This window comes from Myotis brandtii, unplaced genomic scaffold (genome assembly GCF_000412655.1).
Source record: "Myotis brandtii unplaced genomic scaffold, ASM41265v1 scaffold32, whole genome shotgun sequence".
NCBI classification, from domain to species: Eukaryota; Metazoa; Chordata; class Mammalia; order Chiroptera; family Vespertilionidae; genus Myotis; species Myotis brandtii.
In genome coordinates this window covers 4,308,990-4,327,192 of record NW_005362269.1, presented here as the reverse complement: position 1 = coordinate 4,327,192, position 18,203 = coordinate 4,308,990, and the positions used below count along the sequence as shown (strand labels likewise).

The following is an 18,203-nucleotide window of genomic DNA, read 5'->3' as shown; positions in this document are numbered from 1 at the left end:
AGACCCACAAAACCGTCTGCGGGGAAGGAGCCTCGGGACCTGCGTTTCGGACCTGCTCTGGTGAGGGCTCTGTCTGTTCAGCACAGACACTTGCTCTGCTGAGAGGTGACGGAAGCCGCAGCCTCTGATCTTTCAGTCACACGGGGCTAAGGTGAACTCCACTCGCCCACGCTCCTCAGTTCACTCGCTGAGTGCCGGCTGGGGCAGCCGCCTCAGGACAGAGGACCCAGAAGACAGGTGGGGTCACAGGGGCCTCTGGGAGTGCAGATGTTTCTCTCTCTCTCCCTCTCTCCCTTCCCCTCTCTAAAATCTCAATGAGAAAACACACAAAAATAAAAGGGGTCCTCTTGACTATGACCAAGGGCTTGAATATCCCAGGTGCTGTAACGAACTAATTTAGCAATGAAACCACCTCACTCCTCACGTAGACCCCAGGAGGTAGGCCTCATCATTACGATCCTATTTTATGCAGGTAGAAACCAGGGTACAGCGTAACTTGCTCAAGGCTTCACAGCCACTAAGCAGGATTTAACCCTCTAAACGGCCACAGCCCACACCCCTCACGGCCACAGCACACCACCTCCTGTCAGGGAGGGGCAGTCGAGAAGGGGCAATTGAGTGAAAGGATGGGAAACCCTCACTGCACCCTGGGTTCTCCTTCGCCTGCGGTGTGTCTGCAAAGAGGGATTTAACCACTGGGCCCTGTGCTGCCCGGTATGGGGCACTGATATGTGGCTGGTCTGGACTGAGATGTGCTGCAAGTGTAAAGTACACAAAGATCTCATTAGTGATTTCACAGTGTTGGTGACATGCTAACATGGGAATATCTTAGCTATGCCAGCTTAGATAAAATGTATTACCAAAACGAATTTTACCTCATCATTTGCCTTTTTTACGTGGCTACTAGGAGATTTGAAAGTACATATGTGGCTTGCATATTTCTGCTGGACGGTGCTGATTTTAACCTCAATGAGGCTGCTTCCCGTTTACACAGCAGACCTACAGCGACACTTCCTAGCTCACCTTGCTAGTGTATTTCTGAAAGTACCTAGGACTGTAAGAGGATAAGGTGGCAATGGTATCAACTCTCTCCTGTCTTCTGAAGATTGTGGGTTTGGGTTTTCTGGCTGGATTCTTAAATACGCTGCTCGGAGGGGTGTATTCATGAGAAATCAAACTCAAGACTCTGCACTCAAAAACCAGCCTGGCCGGTAGCCAGGGGCCTGGCTAAGGAGTTGCCTCATGAGGAGTCCTCACAACAGGTAGGCAATTGGCCTTAAGGTGTTTGGATGCTCGAGCCTGTGACTCCAGAGGGAGCCTCTCCTTCAGCCCGACCTATTTTCTGCAATAACAACAATTCTGAGTGTCTAGTGTCTGCGGTGCACTTGACCGACATTATCTCCAGCTCTCACAAAGCCCTATCACTAGCCCCTTTTCAGATGGAGGAATTTGAAATTCAGAAATGCTATACACTCTGCGCAAGGGCATGCAGGGAGTAAGTGGATGAGCCGCAATTCACACCGGGGTGTACCACCAAAGCCCGAGTTTTTCAAACATCATTACCCCACGCTGTGCCTACAGATCGCCCGTCTGCTGGCACCATGGGGAGGTGTGCAGAAAATGACCAGGATTTCTCTTGTGGCCTCTCCCCTGGGTTTTGTCCAAGTGCAATATAGAGGAGAGACTTCTGGAAGGAATCAGAGGACACAACGGAGGGAGAGCCCCTCAGGAAGGGCTCTCAACCTTGGTCACACATCAGTATCACCTGGGATCTTCAAAAAACAATGATGTCCAGCCCTGGCGACTGTTGCTCAGTGGTTAGAGTGTTGGCCTGTGCACCAAAGGGTCACAGGTTCAATTTCTGGTCAAGGGCACAAACCCAGGTTTGATCCCTGGCTCCAGCTGGGGCTCATGCAGGAGGCAACCAGTTGATATCTCTCTCTTCACCAATGTTTCTCTCTCTCTCTCTCTCTCTCTCCCTCCCTCCCTCCCTCCCTCCCTCCCACTCTCTCTAAAAATCAATGGAAAAAATATCCTCGGGTGAGAATTAACAAACAACAAACAAAAATGATGTCCAGATTTCACCCCCAGACTCTGGAGTAATTGGTTGGGGGGGAGGGGGGAGGGTGACTTGCACATGATGCCAATAGGCACCCAGGGTTGAGAGCTACTGCTCTGGGGTTGGGCCAACCCTTCAATATCCAGATGAGGAGACAGGCCTCAGAGGAAACTGGCTGGGCCTCTGCTACTAACCAACTGCACGACCTGAATGTGCCCTTTCCTCATCCCACAGTGAGGAGGGTGAACGGGCCAAGCCCCAACCTATGCACCTTTCAAATCTTAGAGCCTATGAATTGGCTCATGGCAAAGGGTCAAACCATACAGGGGGTTCTGGTTACCCTAAAAACTCCATTTCCTGGAGCAGCCCATTCTGATTCAGCCTCTACTATGTGTCATCTTGGGCAGGTGTCGCCTCCTCTCTGACTCCGACTCTGCTAGTAGTGCTGGACCATGTTGAGGACATAGGTCAGGAGAAGAATGAATGTCTGACCCGCTGAAGAGGCACCGGGGCTCTGCTCACGCAGCTCCATCGCCCCGGCCCCCTCCATTTCCTCAGGGAAGCCCACCTCTGCGCCTTTGCCACTTCATTGCTGTATGACCTAGGTAACTTATTGTAACCCTGATGTCCACATTGGAAAACGTGGATACTAATTTAAATAAAGGTTGAGAGGGTTAAAGACGATCAGGCTGTGATGTGCTCAGCGCGCGGTGCCTGGCGCTCAGAAAGTGTTCAATAAGTGGTGACAACAATGATAATTACAACTGGAGGCTTGAGGGAGGGAGCATGAGCAACCTGCTCAGCCCCCGTTGGCAATGGCCACAAACTGCGCAGAGGCGGGCAAGGTCCAGGAGCTGAGGCTCTGACACGCTGGGATGGACTGTACTTCTGGTTGGGGACATCTGCCCTGGCCCCTCTGCACTGGACTTTTGGGGGAGCTGGCGATCCTGAGTTGTGTGTGTTGGGGAGGGGGTCACCGGGTCAGCTCAGCTACTGGGACCAGCCTGGTGACTCATACTCACTCAAATGGGTCACTGGGGTCAGCCTTCTGCAGTTCCGGAGGGATTGGGATCCGCTTGTAGTACATCTCCCAGTCAAAGGCGCCCCGCATGGCATCCCCCGCCTGGGTCTCATACCGGAAGTCATCGTGGTCAATCACGTCAATCATCGGGCACACGATGGTCTTGCGGTTCCGAGCGATGCGGTCTGAAGAAGCCGAGAGATGCCCATTAGGGAGGCAGGATGGGGAGCAGCTAAGTGCATGACCCTGTTCTTCAGCTTATTTGAATTTTTAATGTGTTCCCTGGGTGAATTATCTGAACACTTGAGCTTGAGAATCCTGGAGAAGGGAGGGCGCAAGCTTTAAAAAAGATGGACCAGGGCTCCCATCCCAGTCCTGACGCCTAAGACGGGCGACCTGGTCCAGCTACATAACTAACATCTCCAAGACCCAGCATTCCCCTCCGGGGGTGTCAGTGAGCTGCTGGGGCAAATATCTCCCAGTGAGGGGCAAGTAGGCTGTGTGTGTGTGTGTGTGTGTGTCTCCTGGCTTTGGGCCAGAAGTCAAATTCAAGACTTGGAATGAGGAGTGTGGTGGGGTGTGTGTGTGTGTGTGTGTGTGTGTGTCTCCCAGCTTTGGGCCAGGAGTCAAATTCAAGACTTGGAATGGGGAGTGTGGTGGGGTCAGAGTAGGTGGCCATCTGCTACTTGGGGTGTGTTTACCCCTCCCCCACCTACTGAAGCGGAATCTCTGAGGGTGGAGATGGAGCAACCTTGTGACAGGCTCCCTGGGGATTCTTAATGAAGCAGAACACCCTTCTCCAGGGAAGGAGCTAGAGAAGGCCTCCCTTCCTCACTATTCATGGGGAATCTCACTTCAGGGGAGGGTTTGGGCTGAGGACACAGTGCTCTGCTGGGTACTGGCTGACTGTGAGAGGTAAGAGGTTAAGGGGCTGCATCAGCGCGGCAGCGTTCAGTGCTGGGCTCACTTGGGGACAGAATGCCCAGGTTCGAATCCTGGTTTTGTCACCTACTAGCGGTATAACCTTGGGAAAGGTCATCCGATGCCTCTGAGTCTCGGTTTCCTTGCCGACAAAATGGAGGAAGACAGCGCCTATCTCATGGGGTCTCTGAAGACTGAGAGACAAAGAGGCCAAGGCGCCTAGCACGTGATCAGTACTCCCGACGCCGTCTGTGACCAGGGTTGCTGACAGTAGCTCAGAAGCAGGCGCTGGAAAGCTGAGCATCTCCCTCGTTCTCTCTGCCCCTCAGGTTTCTCATTTGCAAGATGCTGATAATAATGCCTGGCCTGCTTGTTCTACCACGGAATCATCAAATTCAAATGGGGATGTGGCCTAGAAAGCTAGGAGACTAGCAGAGCCATGAGATGATGATGATGATGATGATGATGATGATGATGATGATAATGATGGAGGAAATGATGATCAACAGCGCTTTTCCTTTGGGGAGCTGATTCCTTCTCACTCAGAAATGCTTGCTCTCCAAAGAAGGCAGACTGAGCTGTGCACAGAGGTGTAAATGGTTTCAGAGACAAAAGCCATAATGTGCTCTGTCTGCTGATCATATTAGCAGGGCAGACTTTTAAATCTACACCAGTGGTTCACATTTCTATTGCAAAAAGGAAAAAAAAAAGAGGGGGGATGCTTCTTCCGTGTATGTCGGCAGATTATGAAAATTACCTTCATGTATTTCCATAGAAACAGAGTTAAGGGCTATTTAGACGACCAGTTCGGCTTCCTGCCCCACCACTCCATTCTCTTTATGAGTCACCGAATGACCCAACAAATGGGTTGTCCCTTCAGGATTATCAATTAGGCGATTTATGGTGAGGCTTGTTTTTTGTTCTCTTTCAGTCATGAGAGGCAGAGGCAGACCTCTTGGTTTAATGAAATCAACTGTTTACCAGGGAATCTGGGTTATATCCTTTTCCTAACCACACACAAGTGCATAATCTAACACGAAGGTCCATGCTGATCTGTGTTGGGACCCAGCACGCTGGTTATCCCACTCAGCTGTGTGGGTTTTGGGTTCTGTCCTCTCCTTTGAACGGTGGCCTAACCAGTGCTCCTCAAAGCGTGGTCCCCAGACAGCAGCCCTGGCACCAACTGGGCGCTGGTTAGAAATGCAGCTTCTCAGGCCCCACCCTGGACCCCCGAATGGGAAGCTCGGGGTGGGGCCCGGCACTCCGTGTTTTAACAAGTCTTCCAGGTGATTCTGAGGCACACTCACGTTCGCCCTAAACTCCAGTCCTCTTTGCTCCCTAAGCTTTCTGTTACGGAGAGCATATCCCTCCACTTCTGAGGGGTTCGCTTGCTCTCTGGATTGGTAGCTCTCCCCCCATCTGCCTCCATCTCCTGACTCCCAGTCCCAGTGGGACATTTCCTCTTCAATGTCCAACTGTCCACACCGACGCACTGCCTTTATCAAAGCGGAGACCTGGGGATGCAGGCCTGGTTCTCCAACCAGCGAGGAGACACTGGCATCCAATCCTCGCGTCTCCCTTCTGTCCTCCAAGCATTGGTGGACGACTCCTGCATCACGCTGCCCTGCGTCTATCATCCTTCCCTCGTAGTTGTCATAAACTCTCCAAAGAGGACTGAATTTAGGGAGGCAATGTGGAATCATGAAAGACAGACTTTGGAGCCAGACAGATGGTGACTTTGACACTTATGGCCCAAGGGAATAAGTGAATCATTCAATATCTCTGAACTTCAGTTTCTTCTACTATAAAAAAGGGATACGTCTGACCTGGTATAGTTTTGTGAGAGTTAGAGACCATGCTTGCAACCTTGCTGGCTCACAGGAGCCGTGCCGTGGATATTAACTGCTCTCAGTTTGGTTTTTAATGGTAGACAGCCTTGGCTTGCTTTCTAAGAAACCTTGAGGTAATCTGGGGGAGCAATCATGTCACTAGAAACTAATGTGCTGTATGAGTTTGGGCAAGTCACTTCCCCTCTCTCTGAGTCTCAGCTCCTTTCTCTGGAAAACGAAGGAACAGGACCGAATGGGTTGCTCAGGTCCCTTTGAGCACTCCTGAACTTCTGAGTGCACTGGCATCATGCTGGGTGCATCTCAGCAGGCAAGGGAACCTTTGTGGCTGGGGCCAGTGACGGCTGGCTCATTCCACGTCGCCTACCTTGTCTTGGGAGAGTCCCTTACCGAGCAAGGGGGGGAGCCAATTGACATTGGCTTCACAGTGTGAGTCCAAGAATGTGATGACATCCCCAATTGCCGCTGAGGCCCCCAGCATCCGGGTCCTTATCAGCCCTTCCCGTTTCTTGGTTCGGAGAATCCTCACGCTGGGGAAATGGGCCATGTAGTCTTCAAGCGGCTTCTTCAGGTGCTCTGGGAGGGAGACAGAAGAGGAAAGACGGACGGTGGGTAAGAAGAGCTGCTCAGTAATCTTATTCTTGTGACCTCTCCTTTACCTGTGCACTGCACTTTACAGTGAGACACAGCTCTCCGGCACACTGCCTCACTGCGCCTTTCCAGTGCAAACTGTATACTTTGAAAACGACAAAACCTTATTGGAAGGAGCTGAAGACCAAAATAAATGGACAGACAGTTCATGTTCTTAGATGACTTAATATTGTTAAGATGTTAATAAGACCTCCCATATTGATCTACAGAGTCAACGTGATTAAAATCACAGCTGATTTCTTTGCAGAAATTGACAATTGACAGCTGATTCTAAAATTTATGGAAATGCAGGGGATGAAGGGACCCAGAATAGCTAAAACAATCTTCTCATTATTTATACAGGAATGTTTATAGCAACACTATTCACAATAGTCAGGTGGTGGAAATAGCCCAAGTTTCCAATGCCTTATGAATGCTATCAACAAATATAGAATATATCCATATAATGGACTATTACTCAGCCATAAAAAGGAATCAAGAACTGACACATGCTACACCATGGGGGAATCTTAAAAACATTATACCAAGTAGAAGAAGCCCGACACAAAAGGCCACCTATTGTATGATTCCATTTGTATGAAATTCCGGAATAGGTAATCCATACAGACAGAAAGCAGATTAGTGATTGCCAGGGCCTGGGGCCCGGGGAATGGGGAGCGGCTGCTTAATGGGTATGGGGTCTCCTTTTGGGATGATAAAAATATTTTGAAACTTTATAGAGGTGATGGTTGCACAACACTGCAAATCTACTAAATGCCACTTAATTGAATACTTGAACATGGTTAATTTTATGTGAATTTTACCTCAATTAAAAATATGGATAAAGGATGTAAATAGGTATGTCTCTAAAGAAGATATACAAATGGTCAATAAGCACGTGAAAATATGCTTATCATCATCAATCATCAGGGAAAATGAAAGTCATCAGTAGTATGTGACACCATATTACCTTACATCCCCCAGGACTGATATAATCAGAAAGTCAGATAATAACAAGTGTGAACAGGATGTGGAGAAATAAGCATCTTCATACACTGTTGGTGGGAATGAAAATGGTGTAGCTACTTGGGAAAACAGCCTGGCAGTTCCTCAAACAGTTAAACACAGTTATAACCCAGCAATTCCACTCTGAGGCATACACCCAAGAGAAATGAAAACACATGTCCACACAAAAACTTGTACACTCATGTTCATAGCAGCAACATTCATAATAGCCCCAAATTGAAAACCATCCAAATGTCCATCAAACGGTGACCGGAGGCCTAACCGGTTTGGCTCAGTGGATAGAGCGTCGGCCTGTGGACTGAAGGGTCCCAGGTTTGATTCCGGTCAAGGGCATGTACCTTGGTTGCGGGCACATCCCCAGTGGTGGGTGTGCAGGAGGCAGCTGATCAATGTTTCTCTCTCATCGATGCTTCTAACTCTCTATCCCTCTCCCTTCCTCTCTGTAAAAAAATCAATAAAATATATTTTTTTTAAAAAATGGTGACCGGAAAACAAAATGTAGAAGAGCCATACAATAGAATATTATTCAGCAATAAAGAAGGAAACAAGCTATTGCAATAATATGGACGAGCCTTAAAAATATTATGCTAGGTTAAAGAAGTCAGACATATAAGACTAGATATATGATTCTACTTATGTGACATTTCTGGAAAGGAAAGGAAATTGGTGGTTGGCTGAAGCTGGGTTGGGAGTGGGGGTTGATTGCAAACAGACACAAGAGAACTTTTTGGAGTGGTGGAAATATTCTAAAAATGAATTACGGTATTAGTTTCACAACTGCATAAATTCACTTAAAAACACATTGAACTACAGACTTAAAATGGGTGATTTTTATGGAATGTAAATTATATCTCCATAAGGCTGTTAAATTCTAAAAAAAAATCAATTGTATTTCTATACACTGGCAAAACACAATTGGAAAGTACAACAAAAATAGCATTTGTAGTAATCTCATGTATAAAGACCCAAATAAATGAATAGATAAATAATATTTATAGATTGAAAGACTCCGTATTTAAAGCCAGTTCTCAGCCCAGAAATAAACCCGTGCCTTTATGGTCAATTAATATTTGACAAAAGAGGCAACAATATACAATGGGGTAAAGATAGTCTATTCAATAAATGGTACTGGGAAAATTGGACAGATACGTGCAAGAAAATAAAACTAGATCACGTTCTTACACCATATCCAAGAATAAATTCAAAATGGATTAAAGAGTTAAATGTTAGACTTGAAACCATAAAAATTCTAGAAGAAAACATAGGCAGTAAAAACTTGGTCATTTCTTGTAGCCATATTTTTTCTGATATATCAACTTGGGCAAGGGAAACAAACAAAAAATATACAAATGGGACTACATCAAACTAAAAAGTTTTTGCACAGCAAAGAAAACCATCAAAAAAATGAAAAGACAACCCACTAAATGGGAGAACATATTTGTCAATGGTACATCTGTTAAGGGATTAATATCCAAAATTTATGAATTTATACTACAACTCAACACCAAAAAAACAAACAATCCAGTTAAAAAAATGGGCAAAGGACCTGAATAGACACCTTTCCAAAAGGAGAAACAGATGGTCAGACATATGAAAAGATGCTCCATGTCACTAAACATCAGAGAGATGCAAATTAAAGCATAATGAAATATCACCTCACACCTATCAGAATGGCCATCATCAATAAATCAACAAACAAGTGCTGGAGAGGATGTGGAGAAAAAGGAACCCTCGTGCACTGTTGGTGGGAATGCAAACCGGTACAGTCACTGTGAAAAGCAGTACAGAGTTTCCACAAAAAATAAAAAATGGAACTGTCTTATGACCTAGCAATTCCACTTCTGGGAATATATCCTAAGAAACCTGAAACATTAATCCAAAGGAATATATGCACCCCTATGCTTAGTGCAGCGTTATTTACAATAGCCAAGCTAGTGAAGCAGCCCAAGTGCCCATCAGTAGATAAGTGGATAAAAAAGCTTTGGGACAGCCCTGGCTGGGTGGCTCAGTTGGTTAGAGCATTGTCCTGTATACCAAATGGATGTAGGTTCAATCCCCGGAAGGCAACTGATTGATGTTTCTCTCTCACATCAATGGTTTTTTCCTCTCTCTCCCCTTTCTCTCTAATATCAATAAAAATATCCTTTGGCGAGAACTTTTTTTAAAAAAATGGGAGCACAAGGGACCTTTCTGGGATGAAGCAATTTTTATATCTTGATTGGGGTGCTGCTTTCCCAGGTGTATACATTTGTTAAACCTCACGGAACTGTATACTCATACTATCTGTACATTTTTTTCACTGTTTGTAACTTTGACCTCAATTACAAAATATATTGGTCAAAACACACATCCTCTTGGTTGGGGAAGCTGGAGTGTAGTGGAAGTGTCCCTGACTGGGGACCCGGAGAATTGGACTGTGCTCCCCGGTTTGGCACAGTGAGCCCATCACTTATTTCCTCTGGGCTGTCTCTGAAATCAGAGTTTGGACCAGAAGGTCTTCAATGGCCCTGAGCCCAGGCCTCACAGAGCTCTTGCCAGCCCCTGGGGTGACCACCTTCCCTCACCAAAGCCCAAATCCTGCTCTGAATTCCCTCCATCAGGCTTTAGACTGGAAGGCCCCTCCCTCCCCAAATCAGGGTGGGGGGGGTGTCCAAACCACCTGGTGAGCGGGCTATAAATAAGGCTGCGGGGCATCACCCAGGCAACGGTGATATGATAGACCAAGGGTAGCACCCAGCATCTTTGGTTTTACTTGATCACAATCGGGATTGCGATGCACAGCCAGCCTGGAACCACTGGGGTACTTCTGTCTCTTCATTTCATAGACAGAGAGCTGAGGTCCCGAGAAGGGAAGGGCCCACCTCCGGCACAGTTAGCAGCGGAGCTCTGTTTCACGCCAGGATCCCCTGGCTGCGTGTCCAAAACCTACTGAAGCTTTTATTTTTCTAACCCAGGAAAGAAATGAATCACTTTCACTCATAAGGAAGGTTATGATTTGCAAAGCAGCTGCACATATTTTATCTCCCTTGGTTCATAAAATCATACTCTGCATCTGACAGATGAGAAAATTCATGCTCAGAGAAGAGGAGAAACTGGCCTGAGGTCATACAGCCAGGAAGTTGCTGGCTCCCTGTAGAAGCTTATGCTCTCCCCTTCCAGTCGTGTTTTCCCAACGCCGACAGTCATCTACTGCTGCATGATTTGTGCCTCTTCTACTTACCCTACTACAACTTACTTAGATTTTTTAAAGCAACTCGCTGTGCCCGGCTGGCATGGCTCAGTGATTGAGCGTCAACCTAAGAACCAGGAGATTATGGTTCAATTCCCAGTCAGGGCACATGCTTGGGTTTCGAGCTTGATCCCCAGTAGGGGGCATGCAGGAGGCAGCAGATAGATGATTCTCTCTCATCATTGATGTTCCAACCTCTCTCTCCCTCTCCCTGAAATCAATATAAACATATATATTTTTTTTAAAAAAAGATAAACAGAGAGAAGATGATCTACACATACAGCGGAGGCTGGAAAACTGAGACACCCCAGATGCCTTCTTACTCGCTCGCAAAGATTAATATGGCTTCTCCCGCCCTTTCCCACTTATCCTTGGAACAGTGACTCTGTAGAAAACAGAAATCAATTTTCCCTAATTGAGGGACTAAATCTTTCCAAAAGAGACTTGCTTGGGCATTGAGACAAGATAGCAAAAGGCATGATCACTCTCCAGATAGGCTGCTGTTGGGGCAGGAAAACTGTCTTTAAAAAAAAAAAAGCCATAGTCACTGTGACAAGTGCTTCTTCTTGGCTGGGTTCAACTGGTAAGTCATTAACTGGAGGAGGAGGTAATTTCCTGCACCGCACACCACTACTCCCCTCAGAATTAGAAATACCACCGGCCCAGCTCTAATCACTGAGGGCCCCGCTCGGGCAGGCCCCACGGCTGAAATCACCCCGAACGCAGATGGCTGCATCATTACAGACTGAGCAATTAAGGGCTTTTGACAGCTTGTGGTAACGTTGGAGCCATTATTTAGGGGCAATTATGCTCCTCCTGTCCTTATTAGAAAGTGCACTTACACAAAATCAGGATTGTTGCCTGCTTTTGCCACTTGGACGAGGACATTCCATAAAGTCATAGAATTTTAGAGCCGAAAGGGACATTTGGTGAAGAAGATGATGGTTATGATTCTGACAATGATCACCCTTGTGCACGGAGCTCCCTGCTTCACATACATCAAATAGGGTGCTATGGCCCCATTTCAGAGAAGATGCCATGAGGCTTGGCATGGGCCATGTAACCTGCCCAAGGAACAGTTTATAAAAGATGAAGCCAAGGTGTAAAACCCAACCCTGCCTGCCTGCAAATGAGCAGGCTCTTCCTAATGCACCCAATTCTCCCTCGGCCGTTCTTCAGCCAGTCCTTTCATCCTACCCAGGGGGGCCTGGGGAGGCCAGAGAAGGTAAACGTCCTGGTCCTCCTCAGAATCATATAGTGAGTCTGTGACACAGTGCTGTTAACCCTGGGGCCCCTCCCCCCATCTTCATAAACACTAGGGCAGGGATAAAAGAGCCTCTCCAACGTGCCATGCTCATGGGTTTATAATGGAGACCTACAGCTGTGTTAAGAAAGATTCTGCGGCGATATCCTGGCTCGGGGTGAAAGTGTCGGGGCTGAGAACAGATGTCTGCCCTGAAGCAGCAGGGAGGCAGCTGCCCTAATGTCAAATATGCATCATTCCTATTCCAAGGGCTGCTCTGATTGTGAAAACAATACAGAATTGCTTTTATTACCCCTCGAATTTAATGACGAGCCAGAGCCATCCAACAAGGGGGAGGCGGATTCTGAAGGTGAGCCCCATCATTGTCAGGCTCTCAGTAGGTGTTGGAAGAGCACGCATCAGAGAGCTCACAGGTGTGTGTTCACTGCCTGCCTGACTTCACCCGCCAGCACCTGCCTCTGCCTGGGGCTCTCTGCACCCACATGGCGAACCTCAACCAAGGATTGTGGTGTTGGTGGGTAATCACCCCAGCACCCTTGCTGCCTCTGGTGGGCTAACCCCGGACAAGTGCACGGGGCTGACTCCCAGGGCTCCCAGTGGGATCACGTGGAGTTGCTGCTGTGGTGCCCTTCTGTCCCAGGCACCTACTGGCTGCCTCCCCTTCCTGTTCTCACGTCCACACTCTCACTAGTGTTCTCCCAAATCTCCTCCCCAAATAACTACTTTGTACTCAAATTCCGACTTGGGCTCTGCCTTAGGAAACCCACACAAAGACACATTCCAGGTAGCAGGTATGACTGGAGGACCTACCAGGCTGACTCTGTGGTCTCATGACTTCCCTACATCAACACATTGTTCTCTGGTGCCAGTTTCTATAAATAATGCTGATCTCAGGTTCAGGCTCACCCATACCAGGCACTAACCCAAGGACTTCACACATATTTACTCATCTCGTCTTCACAAACACTCCACAAGGCAGGTCACGATTAGTGTCCCTATGATGAGGAAACGAGTACTTTCCCTAGATCCACACAGTAAGTGGCAGGTCTTGGATTTAAACCCAGTCAGTCTGGATCCAGAGCCTAAAGTCTTCTTTGCTAAACTTTTAAAAAAAACAATATATTTTTATTGACTTCAGAAAGGAAGGGAGAGAGAGAGATAGAAACATTAATAATGAGAGAGAATCATTGATTGACTGCCTTCTGCAGGCCCTACACTGGGGATTGAGCCTGCAACCCAGGCATGTGTCCTGACCAGGAATCAAGCCATGATCTCTTGGTTCATAGGTCCACGCTCAACCACTCAGCCACCCGAGCTGGGCACTTCGCTAAACTTCTTAAAAAATTAAGAATCCTTTCAAACACATTTTTGAAAAGTAGGATAGAATAATAAACCCCCTATTGACCCATCACTCAGCTTCGGAAACTGTCAACTGCTGGTCACTCCTGTTTCACCCCCACCCCCGCCCCCACCTATTGGGTGATACTGGGACTGTGCTGGGAGAGGAGAGCAGGGGGTAACATGGGAGCACATGACACCCATGGGACTAGCACTTGTCCTTTTCCCCAGAGCACTCCGGGTGAGTTACCTCAATGCCGGACACAAGTGTCTTAGGAGTACTTGCTGATCAACTCAGGGGATTCCCTACAAGGAGGGCGGGGCAGGTTCCATCAATTCCGGTGTTACCAGGGAGGAAACTGAGGCCTGGGGAAAAGAAGGCCTTGCCCCACATCTCTCAGCTGGTGGGGTCTAAGTGAGGAACCTGCACTTCTCCAGCTCTTGTATATCCCACCTGAACACACACACACACACACACACACACACACACTTCCCTGGGCCTGCACTGAAAGGCAGCCTCTCCCTCCTGTCTGCTCTGAGGGCACCTAGGACCCGAGGATGGTCCTACCTCGCAGGCTGTGGCATAGGTCGTTCCATTCCAAGGAGTTGCTGTGAGTTGAATGGTCCCTCGCTAACGCTCCCCGTCCCCCGCCCCGCAAAAAAAAAAAAAAGGTATGTAGAAGTCCTAACCCCTAGGACCTGCGAATGTGACCCTATTTGGAAACAGGGCCTATGCAGATGTAATGACGTTTAGATGAGGCCCTACTGGTTTAGGGTGGGCCCCAATCTGATGACCGGTGTCCTTAAAAGAAGAGAGAAATTTGGGCACACAGGAGAACGCCATGTGCCGACGGAGGCAGAGACTGGAGTGATGTGTTTACAAGCCCAGAAACACCAAGGATTGCTGGTGACACCAAAAGGTAGGAAGAGGCAAGGAAGGCTGCTCCGAGAGCCTTCGGAGAGAGCACAGCCCCGCCAGCACCTGGTGCTGACCTCTGGCCTCCAGAACTGTGGGAGAACCCACTTTTGCTGTCTTAAGCCACATGGTTTATAGCGCCTCATTATGGCAGCCCTCGGACTGAGACAGAGGGGGGCCCTCATTCATTGGCATGTAACTGCGACGCAGCAAGGACTTGGCCCCGGTCCAGGCCACCACTGTCCCTGTCTGGACCGCTGCAGTCACAGCCGACTGCTGTCCCTGCTTCCATGCTGTCCCTCTTCAGCCTCGTCTGCACATAGCAGTTTGGGTGGTCTCTTAGAAGTAAACTGTGCTTGTCACCCTTCCACTCTCTTGCTTAAAACCCCTCCATGGCTTCCCATGGCTCCTGGAAGAAGATCCAAAATCCTTACCAGGAACCATAAGGCTGTGCATGGCTGGTCTCTGCCCCCTCTCCAGCCTCATCTTGCCCCTCCCTTCCTTATTTTGCACCCCCCTCTCTCCCGCCCCCACCATCTGCTTTCAGGTGTCCAAGGGCCCATAATGTCTCCTCCTGTCACTGCTGGTCCTTCTGCCTGGCTGTCTGAGATCCCGGGCCCCCCCATTCATTTCCCCCTAGTTAACTCCGGCTCCTCCCTCAGGTCTCGGCTCCGACTGCAGCTCATCACTGAAGCCTTTCCTGCCCTCAAGACTCACAGGTGCCCAGGGCAGAGGTCACGGGGCCCTGGAACTTGTCCTTCACGCCACTCAGCTCAGCTCACCCGACTGCATTCGTGGACTCTGTCTCCCCCCATTCTAAGCCCCAGGAGGGTGAGCTCTGACAACACTCTGCCCACCAGTGATCCCCTCGTGCCTAGTGCAGAGCTGAGGCTCCCGCCGGACCCTGCTAAATCCACGTGCCTTCCTCCCCCGTTTCATATGATCTGACCTCTCTGAGAGGGAAGCAGGTCACGGTTCATCATCCTCGTTTCAAGACAAGGGAAGCCAAGTTCAGAAGACGTTGTTCTGGTGCACGGCTACACAGCCAGTAGGTTAAGTGGTGAAGACAGGACTCCGATTCAGTTTGGTTTGTTCAGAAATCTACCGCTGTGTGCAATCAAACTAATTCCCAAGTGGAATACCAGAGTTTCAGTCACTGCTGCCATCGAGGCTGGCAGATGCCTTCAGGAGCCCCAGAAACAAAGGCGCCCTGTGTGTCCCACGCCCTGGCAGGACCCTGGCATGTGGGAGAGAGCCCCGTGGACAGGCCAGCGAGGGAGGGGAGGAGAAGGGGAGGAGAAGGAAGTCCCAGACCAGACAGATCAGCATGGTCCTGGTGTCAGTGGGGTGCAACGGCCTCCGGGGGGCTGTTAATCACGCAGAGGCTGCGGCGGGAGAGGCTGCCCTCTGCACACTCGGGCGGCTTCTGGGAGCTGTGGACGTTCTGGGTCTTGTCATGTCTCAGCTCTGCCGGGCGTCTGGCTGTTAAAGTGTCATAGCTCATCTGCTTCCAGACTGATTTATTTATTCGCAAGTCTTAGACAGTGTATTCTAAAGCACTGCCAACCCATTTGTAGGAGGGAGGGCACACAGCAGTCAAAAGTGTCATCCTGTGCTGCCGTGGCTGGGGTGGTGATCGCCGTTTCATTGCGGGTTCAATCTCCAGTTGGGGTGCATAGAGGAGGCAACCCATCAATGTTTCTCTCTCACATCGATGTTTCTCTCTCTCTCTCAAATCAATAAAAAATATTTTTTAAAAAGTGTCCTGCTTTGATACTCAGGTTTTTCCAGCCAAAAGAAACCTGTTAAGAGGAGATGGACCCTCACCCTTATCATCACTGTCAATGCCAGGGTGTGCTCGGGCCCCGTGCTAAATGCTGTTCTTTATCCACATTGTCTCATTTCATCACCATGACAACGCTATTAGGGGAGACTGAGGCTCAGGAAAGTTCTATGCTGACCTGTGTTCAGACAGCTCGTAGATGACAGCCAGGAGCTGATAGCAGGTGTTTTGATCCCACACTGGCATTATGAACCAGGAAACTAGACCATCCCTTGATGGTCTCTCCATTCTGCCTGGTGGGTACCGATTTTTAGTCCCATAATCTCCACCTTATCTCCCATTCCCTGGGATGCCCAGGGCTTTCACTTGCTTGGAAATCTGACAGATACTGACAGATAGGTAAGTATAAATAGCAGAGAAGTTAGACAGCGAGGTCGGGAAGGAAAGCTATGATTGCACCAGGAAGGGTTTGGCAGGTGAAACACACAGGCATTTAAGCACCATTTACTTTTCCATTTGGAAAAGGAAGACAGACCAGCCCTTCAGGAGACGTACTTTTTCTGGCCCTGAGTCCCAGGCAGGAACTTCAGGGACTGGCAGAGCTGAAAGGGGCCTCAGAGATCAGCTCGAAGACCTTTTTCATTCTCCTTTGACCTGGGCTCTCTCTGTAAAACAATCTAAGGCGTAACAGGCACTTTTGATGGGTGGTTATGAGAAACGAGCCATTTCTTTTCCCCTTTCTCTTCCCCAACCTCCTCTTCTTCTTGATAATAGCTTTATTGAGATATAATTCATGTACCATACAATTCACACAAGTCCATGTCAACAGCCGCTCCTCGCACTGCTGAGAGTGGGGAATCAAGCGAGGGCCTTTCAGCACCGGGACTGTGCTGATCTGTCTGGTCTGGGACTTCCTTCTCCTCCTCCTCCCTCGCTGGCCAACTGTCCACAGGGCCCTCTCCCACATGCCGGGGTCCTGCCAGGGCGTGGGACACACAGGGCGCCTTTGTTTCTGGGGCTCCTGAAGGCATCTGCCAGCCTCGATGGCAGCAGTGACTGAAACTCTGGTATTCCACTTGGGAATTAGTTTGATTGCACACAGCGGTAGATTTCTGGCCTTTCAGCCCAGTTTAATCAAGGAAGCATTCGCTGCACGCCTGCTGTGTGTCTGGCATGATGTGGCCATAGTCCTTTCTGTTGCTCTAACATGGTGGGTTTCAAAGTGTGGTCCCCAGACTGCTGGCATCAGCGTCACCTGGGACCTTGTTAGAGATGCCAGCTCTCAGGCCTCACCCCAGACCTACTGAATCAGACGGCTGAGGCCCACTGAGCTGGACTTTGTCAATTCTCCAACTGATTCTGACACATGGTAACAGTCGAGAGCACTGATCTGCCCTAATGCAGAAGGTGAGCTCAGAGAAGTAAACCGAGGCCGTCGTGACCATGTTAGAATCTCTAAATGATAAGAAACAGAAACCCACATTTCCTGCTAGAATAATAGGAAACTGAAGTTCTGCAAGGATTCCAAGCCGACTTGCTGGCCCCCAGCAAACCTGGGAAAAGGATGGGTGCTGGCTCAGGTGCCCTTCATCCTCCTCTTCCTCAGACTCACAGAGACCCCACCTGTCCTCCCTCCAGGAGACTCCTCTCCCCTCCAAGGGAGAGAAGATCTGACACACAGTGCACCCGATAGGCTCACAGCAAGACTCTCGGACCTCAGCCCTAAGGATGCCCACACACGCCTGGAAGTCTCCGAGTCCGACGTCTATATACTGGGGAACAGTGGCTTTCAACTCTTCCGACTACGACCCATAAAAAGAAATGTACTACATGCATGTATAACAGAAAGGTAAGGTGTGATGTGGCTCAGATACTTCTTCTGTTTTATCTTCTTCTTTTTCGATTTTGTTAAAAAGCTGGTCATGACCTCAGAAACTGATTGCATAACCCTCTAATGGGCCTACCACCATCGGAGAAACCCGGGTCTGGGCTCGGTCTGGAACCTGCAGTGTTAACCAATGCCCCCCTTGATCCGGAGGGCCTCCGCCACGGGCCTGGCCTGAGGACAGCTCTCCTTCCACCACACCCTGCTGCTGTGGCTGCTGTGATCATCAGGCTTCTGAGGATGCACCAAAAGGGACCCAGGCCCAGTTCTGCAAACAGCACTGT

The 18,203-nt window shown here is 49.0% G+C and overlaps 1 protein-coding gene across 1 annotated transcript in view; it reads right to left on the bottom strand.

Annotated features, from left to right (window-relative positions):
- GALNT10 (polypeptide N-acetylgalactosaminyltransferase 10) overlaps positions 1 to 18,203 on the bottom strand; it is a gene marked incomplete at its 5' end in the record, with an annotated part of 170,428 nt that overhangs the window by 21,791 nt on the left and 130,434 nt on the right. The window contains 2 exons of the mRNA XM_005870605.2: positions 3,082 to 3,265; positions 6,239 to 6,424. Of these exons, the coding sequence (XP_005870667.1) occupies positions 3,082 to 3,265; positions 6,239 to 6,424 (370 nt within the window). The remainder of the gene's footprint in view (positions 1 to 3,081; positions 3,266 to 6,238; positions 6,425 to 18,203) is intronic.